The 13,971-nt window shown below is 34.7% G+C and overlaps 2 protein-coding genes across 3 annotated transcripts in view; one reads left to right on the top strand and one right to left on the bottom strand.

Annotated features, from left to right (window-relative positions):
• Positions 1–10,341, top strand: part of LOC123541392 (ribosomal protein S6 kinase alpha-5-like) — a 49,236-nt gene extending 38,895 nt beyond the window's left edge. For both annotated transcript variants that reach the window (XM_053544633.1, XM_053544638.1), the window contains exons 14-15: positions 257–407; positions 2,250–10,341. In XM_053544633.1, coding sequence (XP_053400608.1) covers positions 257–407; positions 2,250–3,124 — 1,026 coding nt within the window. In that variant the 3' untranslated portion in view covers positions 3,125–10,341. The remainder of the gene's footprint in view (positions 1–256; positions 408–2,249) is intronic.
• A 1,607-nt stretch (positions 10,342–11,948) lies between these two features.
• On the bottom strand, positions 11,949–12,857 carry LOC123545670 (complement C1q tumor necrosis factor-related protein 3-like). The gene is made up of 2 exons (XM_053541505.1): positions 12,686–12,857; positions 11,949–12,337 (listed from the first exon to the last, which is right to left on the bottom strand). Exons 1-2 carry the CDS (start codon positions 12,855–12,857, stop codon positions 11,949–11,951), a joined length of 561 nt encoding a protein of 186 aa, XP_053397480.1.
• Positions 12,858–13,971: the final 1,114 nt, after the last annotated feature.

Here is a 13,971-nt window from a genome sequence, read left to right as displayed (position 1 = left end):
ATGCTTAAAAAGTATATAAACTGTTTAGGTTTTCCTGTAATTGTTCCATCAGATTTGTTTTAACCTTTACCCTGCTAAATTTCTAAAATGGACTGGTCTATCATTCAGTATGGGCAATACCTTGTATTATTTTTAGGGGTGTTCACTGAAAATTAACTGTTGTTTCCATTTTAACTGGTGCTTTTCACTGGTCACAAAGGCAGAATCACTTGCCGCCAGCAGGCTACATGTTAAACATTTTATCATTGTATTTCAGTACACTATGTTATCAGGAAAGGTTCCATTCCAAGTTTGTAGTTCAGAAGACCAAGCCAAGGCTATCATGCATGAGATCAAGATAGGCAGGTTCAACTTTAACAGTTCAGAATGGAACGATGTTTCAGATGCTGCTAAATCACTCATACAGGGTGTGTATATGTTTACCTACTACAGTAAAAACTGGATGTAACAGTCTTATATTAATATAACCTTGATCAAAAGGCACAGTTTATGATTGCCTTTACTTGGAGTTTTATCCAGTCAGTTTCTTTCATAAAAGAGTTTCCGATGTTTTAACCCTTAGTAGAAAACTCGTCCAGCCTCGGGGTGTTAGATGACTCTTGTACTGTGGTTGATGTCATAGAAGTCTGCATTTATGTTGTAGATATGTGTTTTGTATTAAATGGATAAGATTATATACCTTGATAGCTGGGATGAATTCTTTAGAGGGTAGTTAACCATTCCAAGGAGAGTCATTTTACAAGAAATGGAGTGACATTATGCTACAGACAGAAAAACTCGACGAGAACCCTATTTGGTTTCACCTTTGAAACATCATGATATCATTCCTGTTTGTTGATGTTCATTTCCTGAACTTTGTTTGAGTCTTTAAGAAAACAGTGCTGTACGTCTAGTGCTGTAAAGAAAGTGTTTCATCTTACTGTATTTCATCTGTAATTTGTATGTTACTGTTGCAAGAAAAAGAATTTATGACTGAATGTAGTTGCAGATGGAAAGATCCAGCTATTTGCTAACTGTTTTTGCAGTAACTCAGCAGAGCCTTGTTACCACATTAACAGTTACCCTCAAGTGGGATCGGTACCTACAGTTATTGAAAGATTCTTATTATCTGAATTCTATGAACAGAAATCACCTGGTTCTGAAGACCACTGGTTTCACTTCTGATCAGAACATTTGCAGTTTATGTAGCCTCTGAATAAAAAAACTCCTGCAAAATAAATTTCTTTGACTGTTCCATAGGTGATCTTTATAGACAAGATTGAGTGTTTCACAGTTTATTAACATTTTAACACAAAGTGACAAGGTGAGCTTTTGTGATCGCGCAGCGTCCGTCGTCCATCCGTCGGTGCGTGCATAAACTTTTGCTTGTGACCTCTCTAGAGGCCATATTTTTCATGGGATCTGTATGAAAGTTGGTCTGAATGTCCATCTTGATGATATCTAGTTCCAAGTTCAAAACTGGGTCAACTGCGGTCAAAAACTAGGTCAGTAGGTCTATATATAGAAAAACCTTGTGACCTCTCTAGAGGCCATACTTTTCAATGGATCTTCATGAAAATTGGTCAGAATGTTCAACTTGATGATTTCTAGGTCAGATTTGAAACTGGGTCACATGCCGTCAAAAACTAGGTCAGTAGGTCAAATAATAAAAAAACATTTTGACCTCTCTAGAGGCCATATTTTTCATGAGATCTTCATGAAAATTGGTGAGAATGTTCACCTTGATGATACCTAGGTCAAGTTCAAAAGTGGGTCATGTGCTTTCAAAAACTAGGTCTTTAGGTCAAATAATAGAAAAACATTGTGACCTCTCTAGAGGCCATATTTTTCAATGGATCTTCATGAAAATTGGTCAGAATTTTTATCTTTATGATATCTAGGTCAAGTTCAAAACTGGGTCACATGAGCTTAAAAACTAGGTCACTATGTCAAATAATAGAAAAAACGACCTCATACTCAGTTCAAAACTGGGTCACGTGGGGACAGGTGAGCGATTCAGGACCATCATGGTCCTCTTGTTTGTGTAGTAAGGAAGTCAGTAGCCAAAGAATAATGATGGGTTTATGTTTAGTATGTTATTTTTCACTGCCATTCGTTTCCTTTAGCAGTCTTTCTTTTTAAACTAAATTTGTAATAATTTTAACATCATTTATGAAAGTGCCATCTAATAACTTGAAATTATGTTTTTCAGGTTTATGATCTTTCATTCTTTTCTTCCAGTTACCACATTTTTTGTTCATGATTTCCAGGTCTGTTAACAGTTGATCCGAAGAAACGTTATACAATGGCAGATTTGAAGAAAAATGGATGGTTGCTTAGAAACAACAACAGTATGTTCTCAGAAAAGACATTGCCTACACCTGGTGTATTAAATACAACAAGTAATACACTACAGTTGCAGTTCTCCGCAACTATGGATGCCTTTCACAAAGCAACGCAGGAAGGTTTCCGTTTGCAAGATGTAAATAAGGCCCCTCTTGCTCAACGTCGTAAAAAAAAGAAAGCCTCGGACGAGAGAAGTTCAACAGATAGCAGCCACTCAGGCGGGTCTATACCTCAGGGGTCACAGGGTTCATCAGGGGGAGCAACTCTACACATCTCTCCCAGAGATTCCCCAGTGCGAAATCTGTCCAATAATTCCAACACATCGTCGGCATCTCATAGCTCCACTCATAGTCTTGGGTTCATTCCTCAACGGACTACCCCAGTTGAACTTACCTCTAGTCAAAATAAGCCAGGTTTTGGCTCATCGGAAGTTCTTGTGATTGAACCAAGTACCTCAGTAGACAATATAGCGTACCAAGAAATATTATCATCTGATTCAGAAAACTCTCTAAATGACGAACCGCCGTTTCAAAAATCACGGGGAATGAAACGTAAACATAGTTTAGAAGACGGTTATAGTGATTTAGAAGATGATTCTGATGATGAGGACGATGATGAAGACAACATAACAGACGATGATGATGATAATAGTGATTGTATAATAATTGATGATGACGATGATGATGATGATAATGAAAGTTTTGCTAGTGATGAGAGTTTAAGTGATTTACACAACAAGAAGATAGCACGGAGCAATAAAAAAGCAAGGGCAGAGAGTACTATAGTTATTGATGACTAGAAAGTTCAGACATTTTGTTTTTCATTACCTCTGTATCTGTGATGGTCTTGCATAGATTATTTTTTTCACAGAACAAGTTCACTCATGTTTGTTATTTTTTCTGCTTCAATGTTTTTATTGCTTTCCTGGGTTTGACTGTCATTGGAAAGTTATTGATTTCTTTAGAAAATCTGTTAAAAAATCAGAAACATGACTTTGTTAAATATTTATACTGATTCCAATACTTAAATACAAATGCACTCCTGAATATAGCATTATACTTGATTTTGTAAGTAAGGCCCGAATAGCTCAGTGTTTGGAGACTTTGTTCTGTCAAAAAGATTTGAAAAAAAAATTGGTTCCTTAATTTAATTTTGTGAGATACAAACCACATTCAGTTATAAAACAGAAAACGTGTTTTGAATATAATCTGTTTAAAATGTTATTTTCAAGATAGTCAGAAATAGTATGGCTTAAGAAAATCTGGGTCGAAAGGTAACTGATCTGGTATTATTCTCAGTCTATTGTTTTAGAGAATGAAGTTGTTGTAACTAAAATATACTGTACTTCTTAAACATCTTGAGCTCAAAATGTATCTCTCTAGAAAAAGGAAAGATTGTGATGTGTAATAGTGTCTGTGTTGCTCAGGAAAACCTTTTTTTTATGCCCCCGGCATCTACTGATGCGGGGGGCATATAGTGATTGTCCTGTCCGTCCATCCGTTCGTCCATCTGTCTGTACGAGGTTAACCAAATGGGACCGTTTTGTCTAGCATCAATACCCCTTACTAGAATGACTTGATACTAATGCAGATGTAACCTGTGACCATTCCTCATCTTCAGACATCTCACCTGACCTCAGTTTGACCTTGAACTTGACCTCGTTTTGGACTTAGGTTGCTTTGTATCGACAAGGGTGCCACCGGGGGCATCAAGCGTTTATTGAATGCAGCTTCTTGTTTTAAAAAATTATATGAGTCGAAAATTTGACAGATACCATTCACAAAGTATATATTTTCCATAGTTTGCAACATTTTTTTGTAAGAATTCAGTTGTTTTACATACAGTAAGCAGACTTTGTTTTTGAGATATTACATCCAGTTCAGACTAAGAAAGTGTATGCTCTGCTGTGTGTAATGAAACAAATTCCATGAAACTACATGAATGAGTTGAATCTGTAGGATTATTTACATTTTTATAATTTCATGAAAAATGCTAAATTTGACCCAAATTCAAGCTTTCAATTGAGTAAAAATTAGTATTATATTCTATTTTGGAATCAGTTTTATATGAAACCTTTGATATTTTGTTTTAGTACCTTTCATTTTACATTTTAATCTGACTATAAGAACAGGTTTTACAGACTGAAAACTCAGGGTGAGAGAGCATAAATGTTGACTGTTGTTTTGTTACCAGACCTGTTATCTTACAGACCCTGAGAATGTTATTACTAAGAAATGCTTTTTTCGGTCTCATTTTATCACCATTGTTGTGCGATGTCTTCTACATCCAAAACCTTACAGGCAATAAACAATATTTCATCATCCATAACATCAGTATAGAAAGTCATTTTTAGGTCTTAATCATTATTCTAATATGAAAAATCTTGGTACATTTCTTTAAAACCAGAACAACATAAACATAATGTAGGCATATCATTTGGTGCCATACAGACGCCAAGAAAAAGTGCTTACACATTTGACGTACTACTTTATATAATAAACATCATTTTTGAATCAAAATGATATAACTTACACTTAACTCACCACTCTGAATCAATTATTAAGCACATGCAGTAGAATAAGTCACTAGATGTCTACTTACTCCAGGGACATGTTACTTGCCACATTTTAACACTGTTAAGACATGGTTATGTGATGTTGACCTGCTATATTTGGTGCCATACCTGCACCAGGAAACAGTTCTTCCCTGTTTCGTCTACTTGTTTACATAAAAGACATAAAAGATTAAAAATAATACATAGCAGAACCATGTTTTAACATAACTCAAAAATACAAATCAATTGTAGGCTGCATGTATAATTCACTTTGGCTGTGCCATCATGAAATTATTCAGCAAATATATAAACGCATGAAATTTTTTCGATATGTTCAAATATGGATCTGCTATATATTATTTCAAAATTATTACAAAGAAATCTTGAAAGTGCTACTTATGTTTTTGTGCAGTGTTTATAATTATGTAAAAGGTAATTGTTTTGTTTGTTGTAATTACCAATGTTTTATTGATCAATGTATATTTTTTTAAAAGTTAAAGTCTGTTTTGTTTTAGTAATATAATTTATTGTGGTAAAACTTGTTAAAATTTTTACTTTTAAAATTTACAAATGAGCCGCTTCATGAGAAAACCAATATAGTGTGTTTTGGACCAACATGGATCCTGATCAGACTGGGCAGATGCCCAGGCTGGTCTGAATCCATGCTGATAGCAAATGCACTATGTTGGTTTTCTCATGGTGCGGCTCAGATGATTCAGAAATACAGTTGTGGAAGAGTATTTTTCAAATATTTTATTTTATTTTCAGTTAAATTATGAAATCTGTAAGGAGAAGTAATCTTGTTTGCTGGAACTAAATACTCTTAAGAAATTGCTTGTTTTTCCCTTCAAATATTATAATTATTATTTCTTTGAAATAGATACCTTTTTAGCTCACCAAAGGCTCAAGGTGAGCTATTGTGATCGCTGTCCGGTGTCCGTCCGTCCACACTTTCCTTTAAACAGCATCTCCTCCTAAACCATCAGGCCAAATTTGAAGAAACTTCACAGGGATGTTCCTTGGATGGTCTTCTTTGAAAATTATTCAAAGAATTGAATTCCATGTAGAACTCTTGTTGCCATGGCAGCCGAAAGGAAAAACTTAAAAAATCTTCTTGTCCAGAGCCACAGGTCATAGGGCTTTGACATTAGAAATATGAAGCCTATATTACTCAGGTGAGCGATCCAGGGTCATCATGACCCTCTTGTTTACACTAGTTATGTATTAAGTTAGTTTAGCACGTCTTGTTATTCTAAGCTTATTCAGCCTATAAAAAAATGCTGTTTTGGACTGATTTGAAAAATTGGAAGTTTAACAGTTAAATTAAAGTTTTAACAGCATGCCCATGTAGCTGAGTTGGGAGAGTGCAGTTACTGTTGAAAAAGGCATTAAGGCCAAAGACAAACAAACAAACAAAAATTTTAAAAACACAGTTTAAAATCTGCAGAACTACCTTAAATGTTATAAATTTAAATCTGCTTTTGTTGCTTGCTTTGACAGCAAACTCTTCTTATCCAACTTCTTCTTTAAATATTATACTATACCTTTACCTGTGATGACCAGCTCAATTTTAGTAATTTTTATATCTATTTCTTCATTGAACTGTTTTTATTTTTATATCTTTAAGATTATAGAAAACTCTTTTGTATTGGCGTTTTGTCAAAAATGTATTTATATTGGATAGTGTGGAGTTTCAGGGGGCATTTTTTGTAAAGTTTTGTAAATGCTGGTCATATCTTCAAAAAGTAAGTGAGTAGGAAAAAAATGACAAAAGCTTTTGTGTTGTAGATGGAGAAGAAGTGTTTAATATATTCATGAACTTTGAATTTAGTATATAAATGTTAACATTCTATGGTTCTTCATGCTATGTTTATTAATGAAATTACAGCATATCATTTAATGAAATGTTGTTGGTATATTTTAAGTGATAACACTATATCATTCCAAGAGTATACATTTTTGCTGGTCCTGACTTGGGACATTTGTTATGGTCACTTACCAACCTAAATAGGACCCCTGTAATTCATGCCAGATAGCTGGGCTAGTATTTTGCATGCTTAGCTATGGGGGGGATTCTTTTTGTGACAAACTAATTTGGAAGTATATTCAGGTAATCGGGCTACCAGGTAAAGCAAAATCTGAATTTGGAGACCAGTCTCTAAACACTAGCATCTCATTGGTTGTTTCTCAGCTCAATTTTGAAATCAACCAATGGCAAGGTTGCTTTCTTAGACTGGTATATATAGATAAATCATTATTGGTATGTAATATATTTACACAGCAAAATCACTTTTGTGCCACATTATTTACTTATGCTGTTTTATTAGCAGCAAAAAATATCAAAGAGTTGTAAATTTGTAGAAAAAGTGGTCAAATGATTTTTTGGAATTTTGCTCTTAATCAGAATCATGAATGAAATTATTATACACATGGTAATTATTAATGACAATGCATGATTTCTAAATAGTTGAAATTTGCCATTACCAGAATTTTTGTTGTCTTTTCTGTGACTAGAAAAATATATTTTAACTTTTCTTGTTGTTATTTGACAAATTTTTAAAATTGTTTAATGCCCATTAAATGGGATATGTAAATGTTAACTTAATTTGTTATATTTAATAAACTTTATACTTACAGTGAATTGTTAATAGATGTATTGTTTTAATATGTGTTTTCTGGATATTATCGCCAATGATGTTTTTGGAACAAGTAAAATTAGAGCTTTAAAAAAGCTTAAAACTTCGGTGTTTTTACCTCAATATAGAGAAAAGTGTTACAACTTGTATTAACTATGCTCAATGACTCTGTCAGGGACTTCTGAATGATGTCTCTGTAAAGGAGAGTGTAGCTTGCAGTAAAGTCCACTCTAGATCAGCTTCAAACTCACGTCCTCATGATTGGGAGTGTGATAGTGTACCCTTACATTGTAGCAGGTTATTTAAGGGCATTTCTTAAATTTAGATAAAAAAAACTGAAATTAAGTAAATATTTAGCATTATAAGCATAAAGTGAAAAAAATGAAGTGATTCAATGAGTTGAAAGAATTATTTATTTTTAAATCAGGATAATTAGAAAAACCTGCTACTGCATTAATTAGTGTTTGAGGTTTTAATGAAGATGAGATGTTTAAGAGCTGCAGTGGAAAACCGTTTTATATTTATATTCAGAACATAACCTGTGTATACTAATGAGGTATATGACTGTTATCACTTTTACCTGTTCTGCATATTGCCTATTGATTAAAAAAATGTTCTAAATAATTTTAAACCATGGGAACCATGTTGCCATGAAGCACCGAATATGATGTTAGACTACAAGTTACTTGATTACTTTGTTATACACAAGTTCAGTTTCCCTGGAATCATCTTATTTTGAATCATCTATGACCAGTTAGAGTGCAATCATTCTTATACATCTTTCATATTTATCTTTATATTTGTAAAATATATCTTTAGTTATGTATATATATGACATTTCATGTTTCCTCATGAATGGTAGAAAATGTAACATATTTTCATGTACAATTTTTTTTAATACATGTAGTATAAACTGTATGTAAGCTTACAATGTACAGATTTATAGAAAATCAATTTTCATCTTCAGATTCTGTTACATGTTTCATAAGTAGTTTAGTTTTGGAGTCAAAGGCTCAACCAGGTATTGTGATCATTGATAAATGAGCCGTGCCATGAGAAAACCAACATAGTGGCTTTGCGACCAGCATGGATCCAGACCAGCCTGCGCATCTGCGCAGTCTGGTCAGGATCCATGCTGTTCGCTTTCAAACCCTATTGCAATTAGAGAAACTGTTAGCAAACAGCATGGATCCTGACCAGACTGCGCGGATGCGCAGGCTGGTCTGGATCCATGCTGGTCGCAAAGCCACTATGTTGGTTTTCTCATGGCACGGCTCAAATGTCTGTGAATATCTTTTACCGTCACTTTAATAATTTCAGCTGTGATTAAAGTACATGCCTCCAGAAGTACATTAAAAATTTCAAACCAGTTCAATCACTTGATGCAGTAATATATCAATATCAGTAGTGTGTGTACTATAATTTAATGAGACAATTACTGATGATGATGATGATGATGATGATGATGATGAATATCATTTAAGAGTCTGGAACAAAGAACAGCTATAATCCTGTTTTTTTTATATGAAATTTTTATTGCTTGACGAACGTGTTAGAGTTTTCTGCATATTTACCAACTACACAAGTACTTTTGTAAATAATTACTGACTAGAACTCTGTGAATTACCTATTTTTATTGTAATTTATTAGCAACGAAAGAACTTTCTAAATTTTGAATATTTTATATGAATCTGGAGGCATGCCCATTTAACCTTTAGCCTGCTGGCAGCAAGTGATTCTGCATCCGTGCAGGCGAATCATGGTCTGCACTGTTAGCTATTTGTCAGTAAATTTTCAGTGAACACCCCTTGGAATAATAAATGGTATTGGTCAAGTTGAATGATGGACAGTCCATTTTAGAAATTTAGCAGGCTAAGAGTTAAAGAGTACTGGGCACGCCTGAAAATGGGTTGAATGAAATAAAGATATACAAGTGTTTTGCATTCATTCCTTTAAAAATCAAACCTTATGCTTGAGGGCGAAGTAGGGAAAAATAACGTGACCACGTTAAGGAGAAATTAAACAATCTCCTTTATCAATATCTGATAAAAATATGTGTGATTTACTACAAGATTTATATGGCATGCTTTTCATGACAAAAACATTTTTAATTGAAAGAAGTGCTGTCATTCAATTTTTATAAAAAGGGACTAAAATTCAAAATAAAAGAGTCAGAAAAATATGTTTCAGTCAATATTTTTACGATGAGTGACATTTAATGTCAAATAAACTTTTTTGCTTACCTTCTCTAAATCAAATGAGAAATAGATTTTGGTTTCATGTTATGTGTATCTTTTGTTTTAGCTGAATGTAATCAGAGAGTGTAAGAATATGTTTTAAAACGTTTTTGCCTCAAGTTTTTCTGTGTCACTTTTAACTTTTAGTCTGCTGTCTGCAAGTGATTCTGCCTTTGCCACCAGTGCAGACCAAGATCGGCCTGCATGTCCGTGCAGGCTGATCATGGTTTGAACTGTTCGCTATTCATGCAGTCAGTAAATTTTCATTTAACACCCCTTCATACTGTAAATGGTATTGTCCAGATTGTATGATCCATTTTAGAAATTGAGCAGGTTAAAGGAGATTTTAAGAACTAAAAACGTCTAAAGACACAGAGGAATTTACTGAAAACAGTCGTAAGGTTTCTTTGTTTAGTGAGTTATGCCAGCTGTCTGTTCAGCAAAGCATCACACATAATTTTGTTCATTTTGTTTATTCATGTTCATGTACTTCAGTGTGAATACAAATGATTTTACATGTGGCCTATTTTATTGTTTGATTTGTTGAAGATTGTATACAAAAAGAATACAAAGTAAAACAAAAATCGTTTTTATGTTGTTATTTATATATTTTTAATATGACTGTGGTAAGATACAAACTGTTGCAGAAATATCATGTCTGAACTGTGAGTAGTTTTAAAAATGTTCTAATTTGTACTCTATGTAGGGATAATGCATGTTTTATTTGTGTTATTACATCGGCAGAGTTTCGAGGGATTAGTTGGTGCACGAGTCTGGTAGGGCGAGGGTACCAGCGTATCCCGAGGGATTCTTAAGGGAAGAATAGATACTGTACTATATTGGGTAGATTTGCGTGAAACAAAGGAGTCTTGTTGCACATATATTATGGGTTTATTTTCACTGAGTTATGGCCCTTTGATTCTTAGATATGATACGAACATAGAAGAACTTGTCTGGACTTATCTCCAAAACTTATCTGTCAGGTTTCAGCAAAACTTCATAGGAGTGATCGGTATTAGATATAGTTGTGCATATCCTTGGAATGTCCTGCTCGGATGTTTTATCCCAGAGTTGTGGCCCCTTCAACGTAATTTTTGAATAAAAATTGTCTTGTACTATTAGTGCTATTTGAATCACTACCTTGAACTAAACTAAATTTCATGGGAAACTTCACTATCAAGAAAAAATACACATTATCAACCATTTCTGGTTTTGATGTTCTTTTTACGGAGTTATGGCCCTTTGATTTTGCTACATTATTATTATTATTATTTTGGTTGGGTTTAACGTCGCACCGACACAATTTTAGGTCATATGGCGACTTTCCAGCTTTGATGGTGGAGGAAGACCCCAGGTGCCCCTACGTGCATTATTTCATCACGAGTAGACACCTGGGTAGAACCACTGACCTTCCGTAAGCCAGCTGGATGGCTTCCTTACATGAAGAATTCAACGTCCCGAGTGAGGCTCGAACCCTCATCGATGAGGGGCAAGTGATTTGAAGCCAGCGACCTTAACCACTCGGCCACGGAGACCCCTTTGCTACATTAAGTTATCTGTAGCACTATTCTTGATATTCCTTGTCCAGAACTTAACTCCAAAAGTAAGGAGTAACATATTTCAATGAAACTTGGAATATTGATAGAGATCAATACATGACACAAGACTTTTACCTCTATATTGAATAATTCATTAAATATTTCCCTTGTTAACTCACCTTAACCACAGGTTCTAGGTGAGCTATTAGTATAGCTGGAAGGTCTGGTATCCACAATTTTACTGTTATTACACTGGAGGTCACTATTTAGTCCAATCCTTAATGTTTGCTTCAGTTAAACCTCAGATGAGCTTGATACAACGAAGAACAACGATAATCAGGTGATCGAAGTAGAGACCGCTTGTTGTTTTCATATACAGTCACGCCCAAAAATACAAGTATTCCACACCTTACCTGTAAATCTCACGAAAGACGAGTAACTATTTTCTAGATCAAAAGAAAGAAAATCATGAAATTTCATATCCGCAGAATATGGATTGTTATATTTGGGATACAAGGAAAGTTGTTTTAATCACTGTAAATATGTGGTTTATACAATAATACTATAACGAGAGAAACAAGCTGCTAAACTTTTATCTTCTGCCAACAATATTAGCACTAGGGTATGTCCTTTGCAAAAGGAAACCAGCAAATGTGCTTTATCCGTGTCCCCAGAGGCTTTCATCCTTCGCTTGGATGCATATTACAGCGATATCATCACCTTTATTAAGTTCATATACCACGGTTTGAGATCCGGTTTCTCCACGAAGATACATACTGGACACCACAGTACCATTCCTCCGGATTGCGTAATCACCAGACGTTGAATCGTGATACGTCATCAGGCTCACGGAAAATATGTAAATTCCAGTGGCAGGCGCTCTGAAGTCACCTGCGTGAGGGTTGTAGCCATTGCCAACATTTGTGATGACGTTTTCGAAAGGAATAACTTGATGGACCCCTGTGTTGACCATATGTTTTCTGAGCGTTGCGAAGAAAGCAACTGGTTCTTCGTTCACAGTTGTGAGTATCCTGTAATCATCACTACCTAAAAAAATAAAATACCTGTGAGTATCCTGTAATCACCACTACCTAAAATATAAAAACATGGTTGTCCAGAGCAAAGGTTGAACCCTCCTCTAGACGTGAGATTCGAACTCTGTCGCAAAAGTTTCTTGAAAGATTGCACAAAAAATAAATATAATAGTGAAAACCCACTTAAACGGAGCTGCCTAGGGTTTGATTACCTAAGTAAAACGTTTTCTGCATCACTGAGAATCGTTATTTATAAACATTGCTATGGCTATGAATGGTTGGGTAATAAGCACTCGATTCACCGACTGTATCAGTATTTGACTGTCCAAATATAAAAGAATAAACAAAAAATACCACACACCACAAGTATGCTTTGCTTTCTTCATCATGCTGTGCTTGTTTGCGTAGTTATGTTCGTGTGGCGGCATCAATTGTTTGAATTGAAATATATCGTCATCAGAATGGCTACCATGGCGACTGAAAGTATTTTGGTTCACTGGTGTATCAATCTCATTGGATCTTCTACTAATCATGTCTTGTCCCAATTTCGATTCCAGATGTTCACATCGTTTCTGAATCTCGGCTGTTTTTCTCGCTGTCTGTCTCAAGCTTCAAGTTGAATGACGCGCTCTTTCAAAATAAGATTGTTTTCATGTTCCTTCTCCGCAAAACGTTCGATATTCTCAATACGTTCAACAAGGTACTGGATGAGTGTATAGTCTCTTATTGCATTTGCAAGAAAATCACTGTTTTTTACTTCGTTATCCGACAAAAATTCAAACAACTTTGCGGAATCAGCTGTAAGACATTGTCGAAAAAGGAAAATTAGAATAAAATGGGTCCACATTTTTGAAGTGATGTTCAAATACTCTGTGGCTTATCTAATTAGTATGTCCTTAAGTAAAAGGATTTTTAATATAGGCCATGAAAAGTGATATACATTTGTATAAAGTAACGCTTATCTGGCTGGATCGGCATTTTAAAACATTGCTGTTGACATTTCAATGTCATTGTTAATCTAACACTGCCTAGCTATCTTCAAGTCACTTTATGGGAATGGATGGAAACTTCACACTTATCGGCGATAAACTGACTTGCACTGCACAGGTTCCATAACTCTTTTTTGCTTTTTTTTTTTTACAAAACTATGCCCCTTTATTGACTTAGTATCTCGATACCTACTAATGAGAATGAGTTGAAACTTCAAAAATGGTCCACTGTAATGAGTTGATATGCATTGTATAGATTTCATAACTCTGTTTTGCATTTCTACAAAATTATTCCCCTTTTTCGACTTTTGTGTTAGTCTGTTTAAAAGTCGAGCATTGCTGTCCTCTGTCAGCCCTTGCTCTGTTACTGTAATCGGCATCTTCATTTGAAATATTTTAAGTTATTCAACGAACAATATGTACAGGGAAATGATAAAATTAGTTGAATGAAAATACAGTTACCTGTTTCGAGAAGAAATGTCATTTATGTTGAACATAATTCTTTAAACACATACAAATGGTGCATTTCAGGCTCGTATCTTTCGTTGTTTTGTAGCCTGTTCTTTACAAAGATGTATTTTTTCAGGCCCAATATGGGTAACCCCATTTTATCATCCCCGTCATTGGCATAATAGGGGTCGGTGAGCACCCGCTTATT

Source organism: Mercenaria mercenaria, chromosome 1, assembly GCF_021730395.1.
Source record: "Mercenaria mercenaria strain notata chromosome 1, MADL_Memer_1, whole genome shotgun sequence".
Lineage (NCBI taxonomy): Eukaryota > Metazoa > Mollusca > Bivalvia > Venerida > Veneridae > Mercenaria > Mercenaria mercenaria.
The sequence above is the reverse complement of the archived record's forward strand: the minus strand, read 5'-3'. Positions and strand labels throughout refer to the sequence as shown.

Excerpts from the sequence above, each read along its gene's own strand:
- LOC123545670 (XM_053541505.1), bottom strand. The coding sequence starts at position 12,857 with ATGATTAGTAGAAGATCCAATGAGATTGATACACCAGTGAACCAAAAT. Across the intron at positions 12,338-12,685 it reads GAAAGCAAAGCATACTTGTG|GTAGTGATGATTACAGGATA; the intron begins GTGTGTGGTATT and ends TTATTTTTTTAG.